Source organism: Lissotriton helveticus, chromosome 1_1 (genome assembly GCF_964261635.1).
Source record: "Lissotriton helveticus chromosome 1_1, aLisHel1.1, whole genome shotgun sequence".
Taxonomy (NCBI): Eukaryota; Metazoa; Chordata; class Amphibia; order Caudata; family Salamandridae; genus Lissotriton; species Lissotriton helveticus.
In genome coordinates this window covers 770140586-770155956 of record NC_136057.1, presented here as the reverse complement: position 1 = coordinate 770155956, position 15371 = coordinate 770140586, and the positions used below count along the sequence as shown (strand labels likewise).

The 15371-nt window shown below is 41.9% G+C and overlaps 1 protein-coding gene across 4 annotated transcripts in view; it reads right to left on the bottom strand.

Annotated features, from left to right (window-relative positions):
* Positions 1 to 15371, bottom strand: part of CTTNBP2 (cortactin binding protein 2) — a 671065-nt gene that overhangs the window by 173228 nt on the left and 482466 nt on the right. For all 4 annotated transcript variants that reach the window (XR_013606931.1, XM_078674334.1, XM_078674335.1 and 1 more), the window contains 2 exons: positions 8074 to 8160; positions 7888 to 7987 (listed from right to left, as the gene is read on the bottom strand). Coding sequence is in view for 3 of the 4 variants with exons in the window: in XM_078674334.1 (XP_078530460.1) it covers positions 7888 to 7987; positions 8074 to 8160 (187 nt within the window). In the remaining variant the exon portion in view is untranslated. The remainder of the gene's footprint in view (positions 1 to 7887; positions 7988 to 8073; positions 8161 to 15371) is intronic.

The following is a 15371-nucleotide window of genomic DNA, read 5'->3' as shown; positions in this document are numbered from 1 at the left end:
TTTATTTGGGTAATCGTGAGTTGGGTGAGAAGCGGCTAACGCCGGGCAAACCTAGAAAAGGGGTAAACGACCTGATCTGCCTGAACCCTTTTTCCACACGTATGCCTATGAAGGCTCACATACGTATGGAGATTTTCCATTATCAAACTATTATTGAAAAAAATCATAAACATAATCTGTTCTGTTATTGCTCAAAGACACAGTGCAACCACTGGGGAAAATTACTGCCTTCAAATTAGATTTTTGAAATAGTTTGCTTTCTGGAGTGCCCAAGAGACAAGTTTCGTAATGACAAAAACTACAACACCCACTCTTAGGTTGTGCCAACGTTGCATCCATTCTCCTCTCTGTGCAGAGATTTTAAGTGGTTGTTGATTGTTGCCAGAGCTGATCTGGAAGTATTGACTGATTTATAAAGCACGTTTTGGTAAACAGCCTACTTCATATTATATCACATCTAAAATCTATTTTATATAAGTCTTCATGCAAAAGTACAGTACTGAAGAAATGGAGGTGACATGTCACACAGCTTTAGAGCTTCCTGAATGGCAACCTAAGAGCTACAGAGAAATACACCAATAAATCATCCTGCCTGTAGGAAACTGCTTATATCACTCCTATTCTGTTGCCATATTATCACCTATCTTTAGGTGTAAGCATTTGGGGCCAGATGTAGGTAAATCTATTTTACCGACTCATAAATACCGAATTTTACCGATTCGGTATTTATGAATCGGTAAAATAGAAGGAGGGAGATGTAGGTAAATCCAGATGTGCATTTACCGAATCGGTAATATTCGGTATTACCCGATTCGGTAAATACAGACCGGTAATGCCCATTCATTCCTATGGGCTTTGAAGCCCATAGGAATGAATGGGCATTACCGATTCGGTATTTACCGAATCGGTGAATACCGAATTTCACAAGGGTGCAGGGGGTGTCACTTTGACACCCTCTAGCACCCCCATAACAGGGTCGGGTGCCATGTGGCAGGCATACATGCCCTAAGGGCAGGTCTGCCTGTCATATGGCACAGGTGTTCATGCACACATGTGCATGCACACCGGAATCTGTATTTTACCATCAAATTGAATTTGATGGTAAAATACCGATTCAGTAAGGCTTGTGGGACTCAGAAGAGTCCCACCTACATATCAAATTTACCGAATCGGTAAAAATACCGATTCGGTATTTTACAGAATCGGTAAATTTACCGATCAGTAAATTTACCGATTCTGTAAAATGACTGGCCCTACATCTCAAAATCCAATTACCGGTCGGTAACGGCCGAATTCGGCCGTTACCGACCGGTAATTGGCCACCTACATCTGGCCCTTAGGGCCAGATGTAGGTCATTTTATTTTACCACCTCTTAAATACCGAATCATACCGATTCGGTATTTAAGAAGTGGTAAAATAGAAGTACTGAGATGTAGGTAAATCCAGATGTGCATTTACCGAATCGGTAATATTCGGTATTTACCGATTCGGTAAATACCGACCGGTAATGCCCATTCATTCCTATGGGCTTTGAAGCCCATAGGAATGAATGGGCATTACCGATTCGGTATTTACCGAATCGGTAAATACCGAATTTCACAAGGGTGCAGGGGGTGTCACTTTGACACCCTCTAGCACCCCCAAAACAGGTTCGGGTTGCATGTGGCAGGCATACATGCCCTAAGGGCAGGTCAGCCTGTCATATGGCACAGGTGTGCATGCACACATGTGCATGCACACTGGAATCGGTATTTTACAATCAAATTGAATTTGATGGTAAAATACCGATTCGGTAAGGCTTGTGGGACTCAGAAGAGTCCCACCTACATATCAAATTTACCGAATCGGTAAAAATACCGATTCGGTATTTTACAGAATCGGTAAATTTACCGATCGGTAAATTTACCGATTCTGTAAAAATATGCCCCCTACATCTCAAATTCCATTTACCGGTCGGTAACGGCCGAATTCGGCCGTTACCGACCGGTAAAAGCCTACCTACATCTGGCCCTTGGTTACCAAAGGATTTTTGAAACTAGGTTTGTACTAATGAAGATGATATTGTAATACAAGGTATGATCTTGAATGCAGATACTGAAGTCACCTAGTTTGCCCTGTACGAAGTGGACTGTAACTGAACATGAACAAAAAAACATAAGCAGCATAGGCACGTTCCTGCATACAGTAGCTCACCACAAAATAAAATAAAAAGGTTTACCCCACCCAATTCTTGCATCACCCAATTCTTGCATGCCTCCAAGAACAATATGCCAGAAAGAAAAGCATGTACGGATGTAGTGAGGGGAGTAGAGATGAGCTGTATGTAAAAGTTCACGTCATTCAAATATAATTAATTTGTTTGACCAGTTAACTGATTCCTCCCTTTTTAGAACAAGAGTCTCAGAAATAAGATTAAGTAATTACAAGTCATGTTGAGCAGACAATGGTTAAGCAAATATGAAAAATTTACGTAGGGCACAATATACTATCCCTGTCCATAAACCGGAGTTGTGCAAATTTTACACCAACTAGTTAGCAACAGGGATGTACTAACCAGTCACAATCCATATTTTCCATTTGCTGGAGGCTGGCTAATGAATATTAACTAATAAGGATGTTATATGCTGTCCCCTTGTATTTGATTGTGAATGCAGGGGTGGGGGCCTGCAAGGGACAGAAAATTCCATTCCTACATTCCCAGATACATTTGTTTTTGTAATCAACCTGTGCTCCTTAAAGAACCGGGGGGGGGTGGGGGGTGGGGTTAAATCTCAAATTTCCCAATTACAAAACCAGTGGCCCACAGGCTGAATGTGTAAGCTGCCCAAGGTTCCGGTTGGACTGTTTCCATGAGGAGCATGGTCAAACAGGCAAGGTGGGTGAAAAACAATGTTTTGGAATGCTACCCGAAGGATTGTTAGTGTTTGACTATTAACAAGCATTCGTCCTATCACGATCACCACCCCAGTTTCACTCCCCAGTTCTGAGTTCAGCACCGTAACCGGTAGTTAAAATACGAATACGCAACAGGAAGGAGATGTACCTTCCTAGGAAAGGACATGTGAACCAGGGTGATAATGTTTATGGTAGCGGTTGTACTATGTGATAGATAGAGGACAATTCAGAGAAATGATTGTAATTCCCAATGTTTAACAATGCACAAAATGAAGTCAATCTCCATGTTTTACCATGCAATGCGTTTCTCTTATGAAAATATTGATACAAATATTTGACACAAAAAAGTCAAGCATTCGTCCTATCACCTTTTGGGTGTTTGAGTTCCAGTATTATGCCTGGAGTTCTGAAACTAGCAAAGATTTACAAGCGAGTTGATGCAGATTTGCTACTTTTTTGGTAAACAGGTCAGTAAGGAGCATTTTTACAATGAAGTGTCACAATGCTGCACAGCAAGTAACATTGCTATGCTGTTTTGCACAAATGCAGGCACCATTGCACCATATTGCAAGGACGCCTGCTTTATGGTTTGTGCGGGAAGCGGTACCTTCCTGCACTGTCTTTGGGGGCTTTTTCCTCTTTGCGTGTATGTTGCAGACTGTAGAACACATGCAAAGAGGAAAGAACAAGAAGTAAAAAAATATTTTTTTCCTCGTTACAGCAGCCTCAGGCAGGTGCACCATTTTGGAGCAAACCTATGTCTACAACTCTTTGTAAATGTGGGCTTGCATCAAAATCCATGGGTGGGTGCAAAAACGCCCATGCACCTCCCACTGAATGCCTTCGTGGGGCAGAGTAATGCAAGGCAGCGCAATATGCTGTGTTGTGTTACTTATTGTTAGAAAGGGTAAACAGCGTTTACCCCGCATGCCATAACAATGCAGTCATTACAACGACCACGTTGTTATTTCGCATACCATTACAATGTAAGTATGAACAACAATTTGCTTTGGGGGGCAGAAGGTGTTCCCTAGTGTCTGCCCAGACTGGAGTTGGAATAGTATCTTATACTATTCAAACATCCAGCGCCCCCTAACGCAAGTCGTTGTTACGACTTGCGTTGTAACGGTATGCGACATAATGCGGTCGTTGTAACGACCGTGTTGTTTTGGCATGTTTGGTAAATGCATGCAAAAAAAGATCACATATTCGTTAGAAAGCCATGCAAATTGACATTTGTGCTGCTTTGTTACTACCAACAAGGATTTTGCATTGGGCTGCATCAAAACAGTGACCCATCCTCAATGCAAAATCTTTGTTAATCTGGGCCTAAGTACATTTACATTTGTAATTCAATAAATTAACAAGTAAAAACTAGTTTGTGAAATCAGGATGACGAAGAAAACCGACACAGCAGTCTCGACTCAGGGCCCCCAGACCCAACTTCTTAGTAGCGAATGTAGTTATTTGGGGGTGTCACACCCCGAACCCCCACCGCGAAGCTACGCCCCTTGTGGTTCACTGGATATCTGATTCCCCTGAGGCTGCCCGATATGATTCTCAAAGGGGAAACTGCCCCTGAGGGACAGTTTTCTCTTTGTAAATCAGTTATCCTTTCCTTTGAGGTAACTGTTCAATGATTAACAATTGCAATTACTTATCCTGGTGAACGTCCCGGGGGTTTTGCCATAATGGCTTTGTGTGCTGACATGTTTTGTGGGGAGATGCGCCCGTCCTCGCCAGCGACCTGTGCTGCCCCGCCTGTGGGTGAGCCCGAGGTTCGAGAGATTCCCCCGGGACCTGTGGGACAGCCTATATTCTCTCTTGGCACCGTTCTGTCCGCTCTGTGCGACCTCCGGGCGAAGATGCACTGCTGCTACGGAAGATTGGGAGGCAAGCTAGATGACATGGCGTCTGCGCTGCGGTGGGACAATAACGATCTGGTTCCGCAAAGCTGCCGCCTGCCCCCGCCTACACTGCACGAGGACACGGCGCTTTCTCCGGCCTGTTGGACACCTGAGCCCGCTTCCTATTTTGTTGGCACCCAAGATCGCCCGCCTGACAACTCCACCCGTGATACTTTGTTTTCCCTTACAGTGAAGAGTGATACATTGTGGCTGGACTTATTATCGTGTGCGCCTCGGGATCTATCTGTGGCATTGCTGGTTCTACCGTCTGCTCCTGTGTTGTGCCCCCTGACTTTGCTGCCTACAAACTCGTGTACTCCTGGTGTCTCTGTGGAACTTTCTGCTACATTCGACGGATTTCCTGGTGACTCTTTGCGGCCATTTTGCGCTCCCATATTGCTTTCGTTCTATCTCTCGCCATTTTGCTTCTTTGTTCTGCGGTGGGTGGGCCTCTCTGGGGAAGCGCATCTGGGGGTGTATCCACGTTCGGGCCAGGGCTAGGCTGCCTTTCCTGTTATCGGCTTCTTGGCTGGTTGACCGGGGTCTGGGATTGGTTTTTTTTTTTTTTTTTGCGTCCAGATTACTTGACCGCTGTGAATTGCTGTTTCACCTTTTCTCCCCGGCCATATTGACTCTTTGTATCCGAGGGGATGGGTTTCCCTGGGGGACTGTCTGCAGGGTTTCATCCACGATTGGGATAGGGCTAGGTTGCTTTTCTTTGCCATCGACTACCCGGCTGGCGAGAACGGGAATGGGACTGTTTTGTACATGCCTCGAGCGCGCACTGCGTGATGACTTTCTCCGCCTGTATTAGTGTTGCTATTTACTACTGTACTTGGTGTTCAGGGAGGAAGGTTTTGTGGACTGCGATCTTCCTACCCCAGCCCTACTACTATGTCTCTTGCCCTAGGCGGCCAACAACCTCGCCCTCAGCATTCATGGAGCCGTTGCTACAATAACTGGTTATCCTGGCCGACTGCGCCTATTCTGTGATGTTATCGATACATTGTACTTTGCAACGCACTGATGCTTTGAATGCGCAGCTCCTTTTGCTTGATGGCGCTGTTTGGGAACGGTGGCGTCCATTTTGTCTAGGACCATCTCCTTTATGTTGAGTACGGCCATTTGGTCTCTTTGTTTTCAGTGGGGGCGGGCCCTCTGAGGGAGTCATGTTCTGGGATACGGTTGCGGACGGGCCAGGGCTAGGGGGCATTTTTCTATGGCCATGTGCTTGATTGGCGGGTGGGATTCGGGCTGGGGCGCTTCTTCATTGTGTGTCGCTGTCCTCTGTGCTGACTTTCCCCACTCTCTCGTGTGCTTAGGGCTGTCCTGTTGTGTTCGGGATGGACGATTTACTTGTGGCCGGGGTGACCGAGAGCATATAGATTTGGCCCTGGGGGACTATGTTTCTTGCGTTGAATGTACTGATTTTCCCCACTTCAGTTTGTAATTGCTATGTCATGTTCTTTACTCTTGCTGATGGGGGGGCGTACTTTGTGCTGGCCGGGGATCTGAGTGTGACTGATTCTGCCATTCTTTTGGACCTATCTCTTCCGCATCTACTGCTCTGCACGGCGTGACGGTTTTGTATGGATGGGAGTCCGGGAGATCTGGTATTGGGTGGGCTCCTCCCCACCTTCTCTTTTTCTGGGAGTTGTGGATTGGTTTATTCTTTTCTCACTCCCTATATTTCAAGTGTGAGGGGTTCTCTTTCCTTTTTCTTCACTTTTCTTTTTCTTCCCTTTTTTCTTGGTCTATATTTCGGGTTCTTTACTGGGCGACAGACACTTTGCCGGGGGGGGGGGGGTAGGCCGTAGCCTCCGCATTGGTGTAGGGTGGGGGGAGGGTTTTATTTTTCATTTAGTTTCTATGGGCCTTATTTTTCTATGTTTCTGCGCTTTCTTGCTCTGTTTCTGTACTGGGTCCGCGGTAGGGGTTGATGGGGAGGGGGTGGCGCTGTAGGTGGGGCGTAAATGCTGGCTACTTATCTTGTTATTTTACTTTGCACCGCCATACTGTCTGTGGTCTTATTTTCCGTTGCTGTTCTCAATGATGATGCCACCTGCCTATGTTGTGATTCTAATGTGTGGACTCAGTTCCCCTTATCTCTTATTCTTTACTGATTTTTGTTTAGATTGGGAACGAACTTAAAATTAACCTTTAACGCTCCTTTTCCTCGGTGACATGATTCTATTCAGTGTAACGTTTATTAATTGTTGCTATGTCATCCGCTGCCGCTGAGGAAATGTATTGCTTGCGATTGTGCTTCAAAGTGTCGTGGCCGGCCTGACGGTTGTGGGCCCGTATTTGTCCTTTTTCGTGCACAATAAAGGTTTTAAAAAAAAAAAAAAAAAAATTGCAATTGTGTCGAAATCCATTGAATAATATAACTGCAAATCTCAACTGGGAGAGGCCACTTTCACACCTCTTCCTAATTAGGTTTCTCACGATGTTTCCAACTCACAAAAGGGGTTTAGTACTTCGCCGAACTCCACTTTGAGTTCACAGACTCTGTGATTGTGCGTATTGCAACGTTTGTGACTACAAAATGGTGCGGTACATCAGTTCTTCTATCAAAAGGTCTTCCAAAGCACAGTTGACAAACAAGTTTGGCAAGTAAATTAAACGTTTAAAAAAACCATTTCCTTTAACACCTTAACCGCGGCCGTTATTTCGCAGCAGTTTTAATAAATGGGCGGGGCTGCGTCGGCCGCTGGACGTTCGCAGCACCAGCGAGGTAGTGCTCGCGATGGCTGACGGCAGCAGGGAAGGGGTTAGTGCCTGAGCGAAATCTGCACACACTTACTACAAGAATACCGAATGAATACTGCTGCCTGCCCCATCACTGCAATAACTTAAAGACAAATTAAATAATACATACGTTTTGAGCCACACAGGTTCAGACATTTTTTTAGGTGTTATTTTTCTGCAACCCTCTAGTCACTTAGCAATTCAATAAAATGAACAGATTATCATTAAAACGTACACATGACTATAGACAGTCCATTGGATTTTTCTTTCCAATCCATCATTTGACATTCTGCTGACGGCTTATTAATATCATATATATGAGAATTTCCTTACCACGACTAATGAATAATTCCACAAGCTGCTCCTTGGAGAATTCCGCATCCAACTGCACTTTAACTATTTCACAGCAGAAACCCAATGACTCATGCTTGTGCTGTGTTAAAAATAGAGGGGTTCAGTGATGATCTGCTTGCGGTGCTACAAACCAAAGGCATATGTTTAATGCACATGCATCATTACCTTAATGCACAGTGCAATTTGATGTGCAATGTAGTCTTGCAAGCTTTCTTCTGGCCCATGAAAGATGACATTATGGTACTGCTCCACCTAATAGTCATATAAAAGAATAGTCGTGGGTGTTCTTGAAAAATATGATAGAATTTTCAAATTCAAAATAACATTATGTACTGTACATCATTACAAAAATCCAACTCTTGACATCTTATTGGAGGTATTGACCTTAATATGTTAATATGTCACATTGCATAGGCTTTCAGAGTCTCACAGATTTTCAGGAGGTAGAAATAGGAGTAAGAGAAGGAATAAGAGCTGTTTTAGCACAGCATCTCTGTTACAGAAAGAATGGAAATTAAATGATTAAATGTGCCTTCATTGGATACAAAGAATGACAAGCATTAGCGAAAGCCAATAGGACTGGCCATGACCAGCCTGCCATGTTTGTTTCATTTGTTTTTGTTTTAACACATGCAATCTGAAAAAGGCAAAATTTTAATAAGGTAAAAATTAAAGTAGTGACCAAGCATCCCAGGCACACCAGTCCTGGCACGTGTTAGTTTGCAAGAGACTGTGTACATGTGATCAGGCAAAATCTAAATCCCTCAAATTGAAAGTCAACCAGCCCCCCCCCCCCCCCCCCCCAGTGCTGTTCAACCAGTGCCTGAAGTGGGATGATCCATTGCTGTGTGCTGTGGTAGGCAGAAACAAAATATGAATGACAGGTAAACAGACAAATGGGCGAAAAGAGCTGACCAAAAGCCCAGCTGGATATTTATTTTTATTATGACATTTTTTGTGAAACAAGAGGCTGGCAGATACTATGGCAGAACTAGGCCAGCCCTAAAAAATGAAAGTCAAACAAATGGGAAACTATAGTGAACTGGAGCACAACGTAGATAATCGAGAAAAAGATTGAACATTCAGTTTTGTATCGAAACTTGAACGATCAGTTAAATTTCCCATAGACCTTTCTAAAATAATGCAATTGAGTACATTATTTTAAAATGTTTTACATATTTGGTATTTCTCATACACTCCAAATGTAACGAATACAATGGAGGAAGTTTTTTTGTTGAATGAAAAATCTATCTTTTTGTTTTTCACCTTGAAGTAGTACGCCTTCAAAATATACTGTGTTCCATTGTTTCTACTCGAAACAATGAAGAAACCATACTGTTTTTCTTATTGCTCTTAATGGGGGCACATCCTCGTAGCATCCCTGCCCTCTCGCCACTATGAGGGTTATTATGATGGTGTAGCAAGCCTAAATTGTCTGATATTAGTTTATTTTACTTTTGTTGCACTTAATCACTTTAAAAATGGACGGTGTCCTGAATACTATACACATTTGTTTTTAAATAAAGTTACACATAAAACCTTTGCCAAGGGTAAGTTTCCCTGCCCACTAGTCCAGGCAACTGGACTGTTTCTGAGCAACAGGAAGGCCGTGCCATGACGGGTTCGGTTATTTTGTAGATGTGAAAGCGAGCTAAATGAAATCCTTTTTTTGCAACAACGAGACTATTTTCGTGCTGGCACAAGTGACCACGAAACTTGGAAAACAAAAAGTCTTAAAAAAGTTCGGAACTTTTGGGTTGTTTCACTTTGCACAGACATATTTGCTTGTCTAGAGAGCTGTTTTTTGTACGTCATACTTTTAAAATGTCACAGGAATTTAGAAATTCGCACAAAGACATAAAAGGATAAAGAGATGCAAATTAAATATAACCCTAGGTTAATATCAAAGTGTCTTTTATGCGGCTGATTGGACCTAAGCACCTATTTGGCAGATTATACGTGAATGTGGTTGGGTTTAAGTTGGTGGTCGTTGCCACTGAAGGTTTTTAACTTTGGACATAGATTTTGTTTTAGAAGGTTGAAAATGTATAGCTACAGCCTGGAGGTTGTAGCTGCACACAGGCTCACATTTGGTTACATGCTTTCTTCTAGCCTTAAAATTCAAGCCAAATGCTGAGAATAGGAAAAAAGGATAAAATAAAGCTGCTACGGGATCTCTTTTTCATACAGGCTTGGCGTTTTGGCCCAGTCATTCAGAGATGTCCCAATTTTTTTTTAGATATTCTGCTAGCACTACTGCCTTAAAAAAAGCTCATTACATAGAACTCCTTATCCACTCCAGGTGAGAAGAAGGCGGGAACACCAAGCCTTAGTGGAAAATGCAGGAGCAGAAGTCCAAGAAAGACCTGGAGTCAAATTTCTTTACCATTCAGACAGACAGGAATTCTTTGGTCTCTCGGGAGGCATGGAAGTTTTCTCTCCACTTCATTTCCTGCCACACTGTCTCCTTGGCATGCAGGGAATTATAATGGATAAGCCATTCAGCTGTTGGTGGGGAGACCTGGACAATCATAATACATTATGTTATCCTCTTTTTTCATTTTTGGCACTTTAATACCTTTCAATTCCTTTTATTTCCTGGAAAAATGCTGTGTGTCAATAACACTATTTCAGATTTACATGCACCCACAAAGTAATATCTGCAGCTCTCACTCAGCTGTGTGTGGCTCTCTCCAGACCAACAACTGTGCATCTGCACCCCCTACTTTACCCCACTAATCTTCATAGTAAATCACCTCTACATTGCCCTGGAGGCCTCTAGTGTCTATTTCCGGAAAGGTTGGGGGAACCCTTTTCTCAACAGAAAAGATGCTACTGAGGTCTATTTAAATCCACATGTCTGACATCTGTAATTTTCAATTTTATCATCCCATTTCTGTGTTCGACCATTTGAAGTAGAAGATGACAGGCCTAGATTCCCTAAAGGTGTGAAAGATGTGTGATACAAGGCATAAATGCAAAATGCTAAAATGGGCATTCTGAAGTGTCACGTCCAGCAGTAACCTGCTCTCTCCATGGGCATAATATTTCAAAGGTAAACCGATCCAAAAATAAATAATATAAAACCGGAGTTATCAATTCTAAATGTGTATTATCATACAATGATTATTGTAAAAGGAAAAAGTCGCCCAGCTTGTGTTCTGAAACAAATCTGTTTCTTCAGGGCAAACCAAAGTATTAAAGTTCATTGTGTTGATTACTGCCATTTTATGGGGGTATTGCATCATAGGATAAGAGAAATGTCTTTGTCCTTGGAATGAACTAAGCAGAGCTACTGGAGAATATATTTCATATTCACTAGTGATCCTTTCAGCCCTGATACATGCATATTTTGTTTCAATATAATTTTCCTAAGAAAAATTACTGTTTTAAGGTTATTGGGAACATAGTCTGTAGCAAACGGCTACTGAACATTGGCAAATTGTTTTGATTTAGGTGTAAAATGGGTTCTGCACAGCGATAATTGACTTTACAGTTGTGCCTAATTGGAAATAAGAACAGCTGTCCATTTAAAAAAAAAAGCACATGTGAGCAAATCCTGTTTAGCAGTCTAACTAAAATGTTGGTTCCTTTATTTTTCTATGTGATTTAGTATTTCCTTTAAGTGCGGTAAACAGAATGACGGGAATACAATTTTGCTCAGTGCAAGGGAATTGTTTATTTTGTGCCTCTTTGGGGATTCCCGATTATTGTGTATTTTCTTCCCTGGTAGGGAGTTTCAACATTGTGCCTCGTGTACTGAGATTGTACTTCTTAGTGCAGAAAATGGTACGGCAAGGTGCCAGTCTTAAACAATTGCCCTGTTATGGAAGTAACATTGGAATTTAGCTTTCTGGAACATTAGGCCTTTTCTTTGGATGATCCTGTGGATAATGCAGAGTGTTTTGAAGGTAGATGGTCTGGCTATAGGCAGCCGATAAGTAGTCAGTGAAGTACATAGAGCTTTGCTATGATACGTTCCAATGGCTAAAGGTGTGTAAGAACTGTCATACTGAGGTGATTTGATTTATTTCCAAAGCAACAAAAACTTTATTCGGCATGTTGTGCCAGAAAAGTACAGAAATAAAATCACAATAAATCGGTGTTTAGACAATAACATTTCACTTCATTTTAAAAATACAACTATTAAAAAGTTAGGTAAAAAAGTAAGGTCATACCATACGTATACATCTAGATACTTTTGAAAAGTAGATACTTTGGTGCATCACAGAGTCGAGCCAGAGGAGAACGTACTTTAAAATGTTAAATAATTCATTTGTTCTACTACTGTGCTAATTAACCTATATCATTAACCTATTACAAAACTCTAAAAGACAGAACTACATAAACTAGTACATATATGTTTAAAACCTTACAGAAAAACACAAACATGCTAAAAAAGCTAAAAATATATCCTACTTGATGCAGACCACTTGCATAATTCTCAACATTGTCAGTAGCAAACGAGATAGAGCAAAAACGATAGTTTGGCTTACATTGGTCTACAATATTCACAGGATATTTTTGTGTGTTCTAGTGCCCAAGCCTCGGCAAATTGGAATAAGCCACTTTTTCCTAATAAAAAGATAGGAAGGGCTGAAAAAGAACATATGCTCTATTGTTTCCTTCTCAGCCCCACAAGTGGGGCAGGAGCATCCTGTTGAGCCAGATTTGTGGGCCCATTTGCTGGTATAAGATGTTATTCGTAATGTTCTATATCTAAAATGTAAATAGGGCTTTCGAGCCAACGGAGGTTCAATAGCATCTGAAAATTCTTGAAAGCTGTAAGTTACTTTAACTGATAGAAAGTGTTCCGTCATAATAACTAAGTGAGGATTCAACAAGATCTGGCCCAATTTGAACTTGTGATAACTTTCTTTAATCTGTTGTTTACTAGTGGAGAGTGAATTCTTAGGTACTTCCCAGAGATCAATGAACGCAATCTTGGCAAGGGTGATGATTGATTTGCACAATTCATCTTTACCTTATACCTTGTTCGCAACATACACATCCTTCTCCCTCCTTTCCAGTGGTAACACATTCATTAATGGTGGTGACGCTACATTCATAATAAAGTTTTCTCACACCGGAGCAGAGTGAGGGATTCCCCTTATGAACTAGCCAAGAGATGAGTGATTCACATTTAATGCAGTGCTGACTACAGATGGGTCAAGTGAAATCCAGATAAAATACAGGGACCAATGTCTCAGTACTGTTATAATGCATGTACAGTCTTTGGTGCATACAAAAAGCCTTGAGAGGTTGTTATGAAATGTTTATCCTAAATGCATACAAGCACAAGTTAAGTGTCAGAAAGATCTGTGCTATAATGTTTTTGTTCTGTCATTAATACTTCTGGGGGACACAATACAGAGTCATTAGCTAAAATAACACCTGTTTTCAAATGACAAACATATTCATTGCCTCCATTTCCACTCCCACGTCACAATGCATGACTAAAGTAGGCATTCGGATAACTGACAGGACGAGATATAGGAAGGTGGGTTAGACAGGCCTTCAAGAGGTGTGCCAGGGTCATGTTGGAATGTATAAAGATTGTTCAGCTGTATGCCTCAATCCTTGTCAAATGGATTCTCCACAGGAATGCCAAGAAACATTCTATATGACTGTGCGGATATCATCGGACAGGCCAACCAATCAGTCCTTGGAAAGTATGTTTTGTTAAAAGGAAATGAAGGTAACAAAGTGAACAAAAATTGATTCTGAATGAGACAGGTCCTAAGGGAAGGAGACGATACACTTTGGTAATACAAAAAATCTGTTTGGATGACTATAATGATGGATAGAGGAAGGACGATATCAAGGATTAAGAGAAAAGATGTTTATTTTCACAATGGGCCTGAGCAAAATGATAGGTTTGTCTCCTACATAACACATGGGAAGGTGAAACTTTCCATGAAGATAATAAATATGAAAAAGACACCTATGTGTATCAATGCCAGCGTTATGTAGGGTCTATCTGGACAATAGAGTTTGATCCTTAAAATAATGATTAGTTTTGTCACGCCATTAGGATTCATATCGAACTCTCTGAGGGAAGCTAGTAGTGGTAACTTACTGGCCTGAAAACAGGTCATTACAATGCTTGACCCCATACTGCTGGAATTCCTCATAACACAGACTTTCAGCTCTATTGTAGGATCTTCAATACTTGGAGAACATGGGAAGATGTAAGATAAAATTCACTAAAACGTAATCCCTTCTACAGATGCTTAAAAAGGGCTTTGACAAATTGAATAGGCTGTACATTTTCTGGTTGTGAAGGGTGGGGGTAGGGGGAGATTGTAAAATGAATATTTTGCCAAAGCTATTATAAAGGTTTTGACATTGCTGACACAGATGCTCTTGGTTTTCTTGAATGAGTGAAAGTGAATGACAGTGGAGCTTAAAGGGGGGAATGTTGACAAGACTTGAGAAACTCATGAGTGCACTGAACGCTAAGGAAGAGGACCATTGCCGCATATAGCAAATGACCTTAGAGCTGTTCAACTGAGGCTCAGTAAGCATATGAAACATTGTTAAATTGTAATAGCAAGGAATATGAATTACCAAAAATGAGACTGTGCATGGTCTGACATGCAAAAGCATATGACCTATGTGAAAACTAGGAAATTAAACTGCAAAATAATGATCAACTAGCACCAAATGGCCATCAAGCTATGACGGGTGTTCCTACGGAATGTAGGAAGAAATGGATAAAACACTGAGTCTGCACACAATGGAGGAGTGTTCAAAGAAGTATTACCTGCCATCTACATAGTCATGGGAAACCCTTAGGCTAGCTACCAAACGGTGTGATACTTGCAATGAATATTCCAAGAATTCACTTATGACAGATGGTGTCATTATTAGTACCAAATAATTTAAGAGCAGCAGAACTGGCAGATGCCCCAGGGAAAGATTTGCCACTTGGGCAGGGTTACAGATGGGAATATGCAACAATATATTAACCTTTCTGCATTAGTCTGCCCTGATTAGTGTACCAGTAATAACTTATAGCACTCCTGACATTTCCAGAGCTGTAAATAACATTTCCTACTCTTATCCAAGTAGTGGTACTCAATTTACCAACTTCAGAAAGAAAGATGGATGGCAGAGTTGAGCCAGGATATGAATTTATGCCCTGCAGATCACAGAAGTTGTAAGAGAAGTGGGTTTAACCAACTGAGCCCCCTTCCTGGCTGTTAGAGTGACACTTTCTTTAACCCGTTGGCCGCTGCCGCGATTTCGCGGCAGTGCAGCCGTTTTAAAAAAACTGGCGGGGCTGCGTCGGCCGTTGAACGTGCACAGCACCAGCCAGGTAGTGCTCCGAACGTTCAACGGCCGACGGCAGCACTTAACGGGTAAATGACTGGTATGCCATGGACCACCTATTTCCCTTTCCCAATTTACAATGATACTGGTCCACTCCCTAACTTAAGACACCATTACTATCGCTCCAT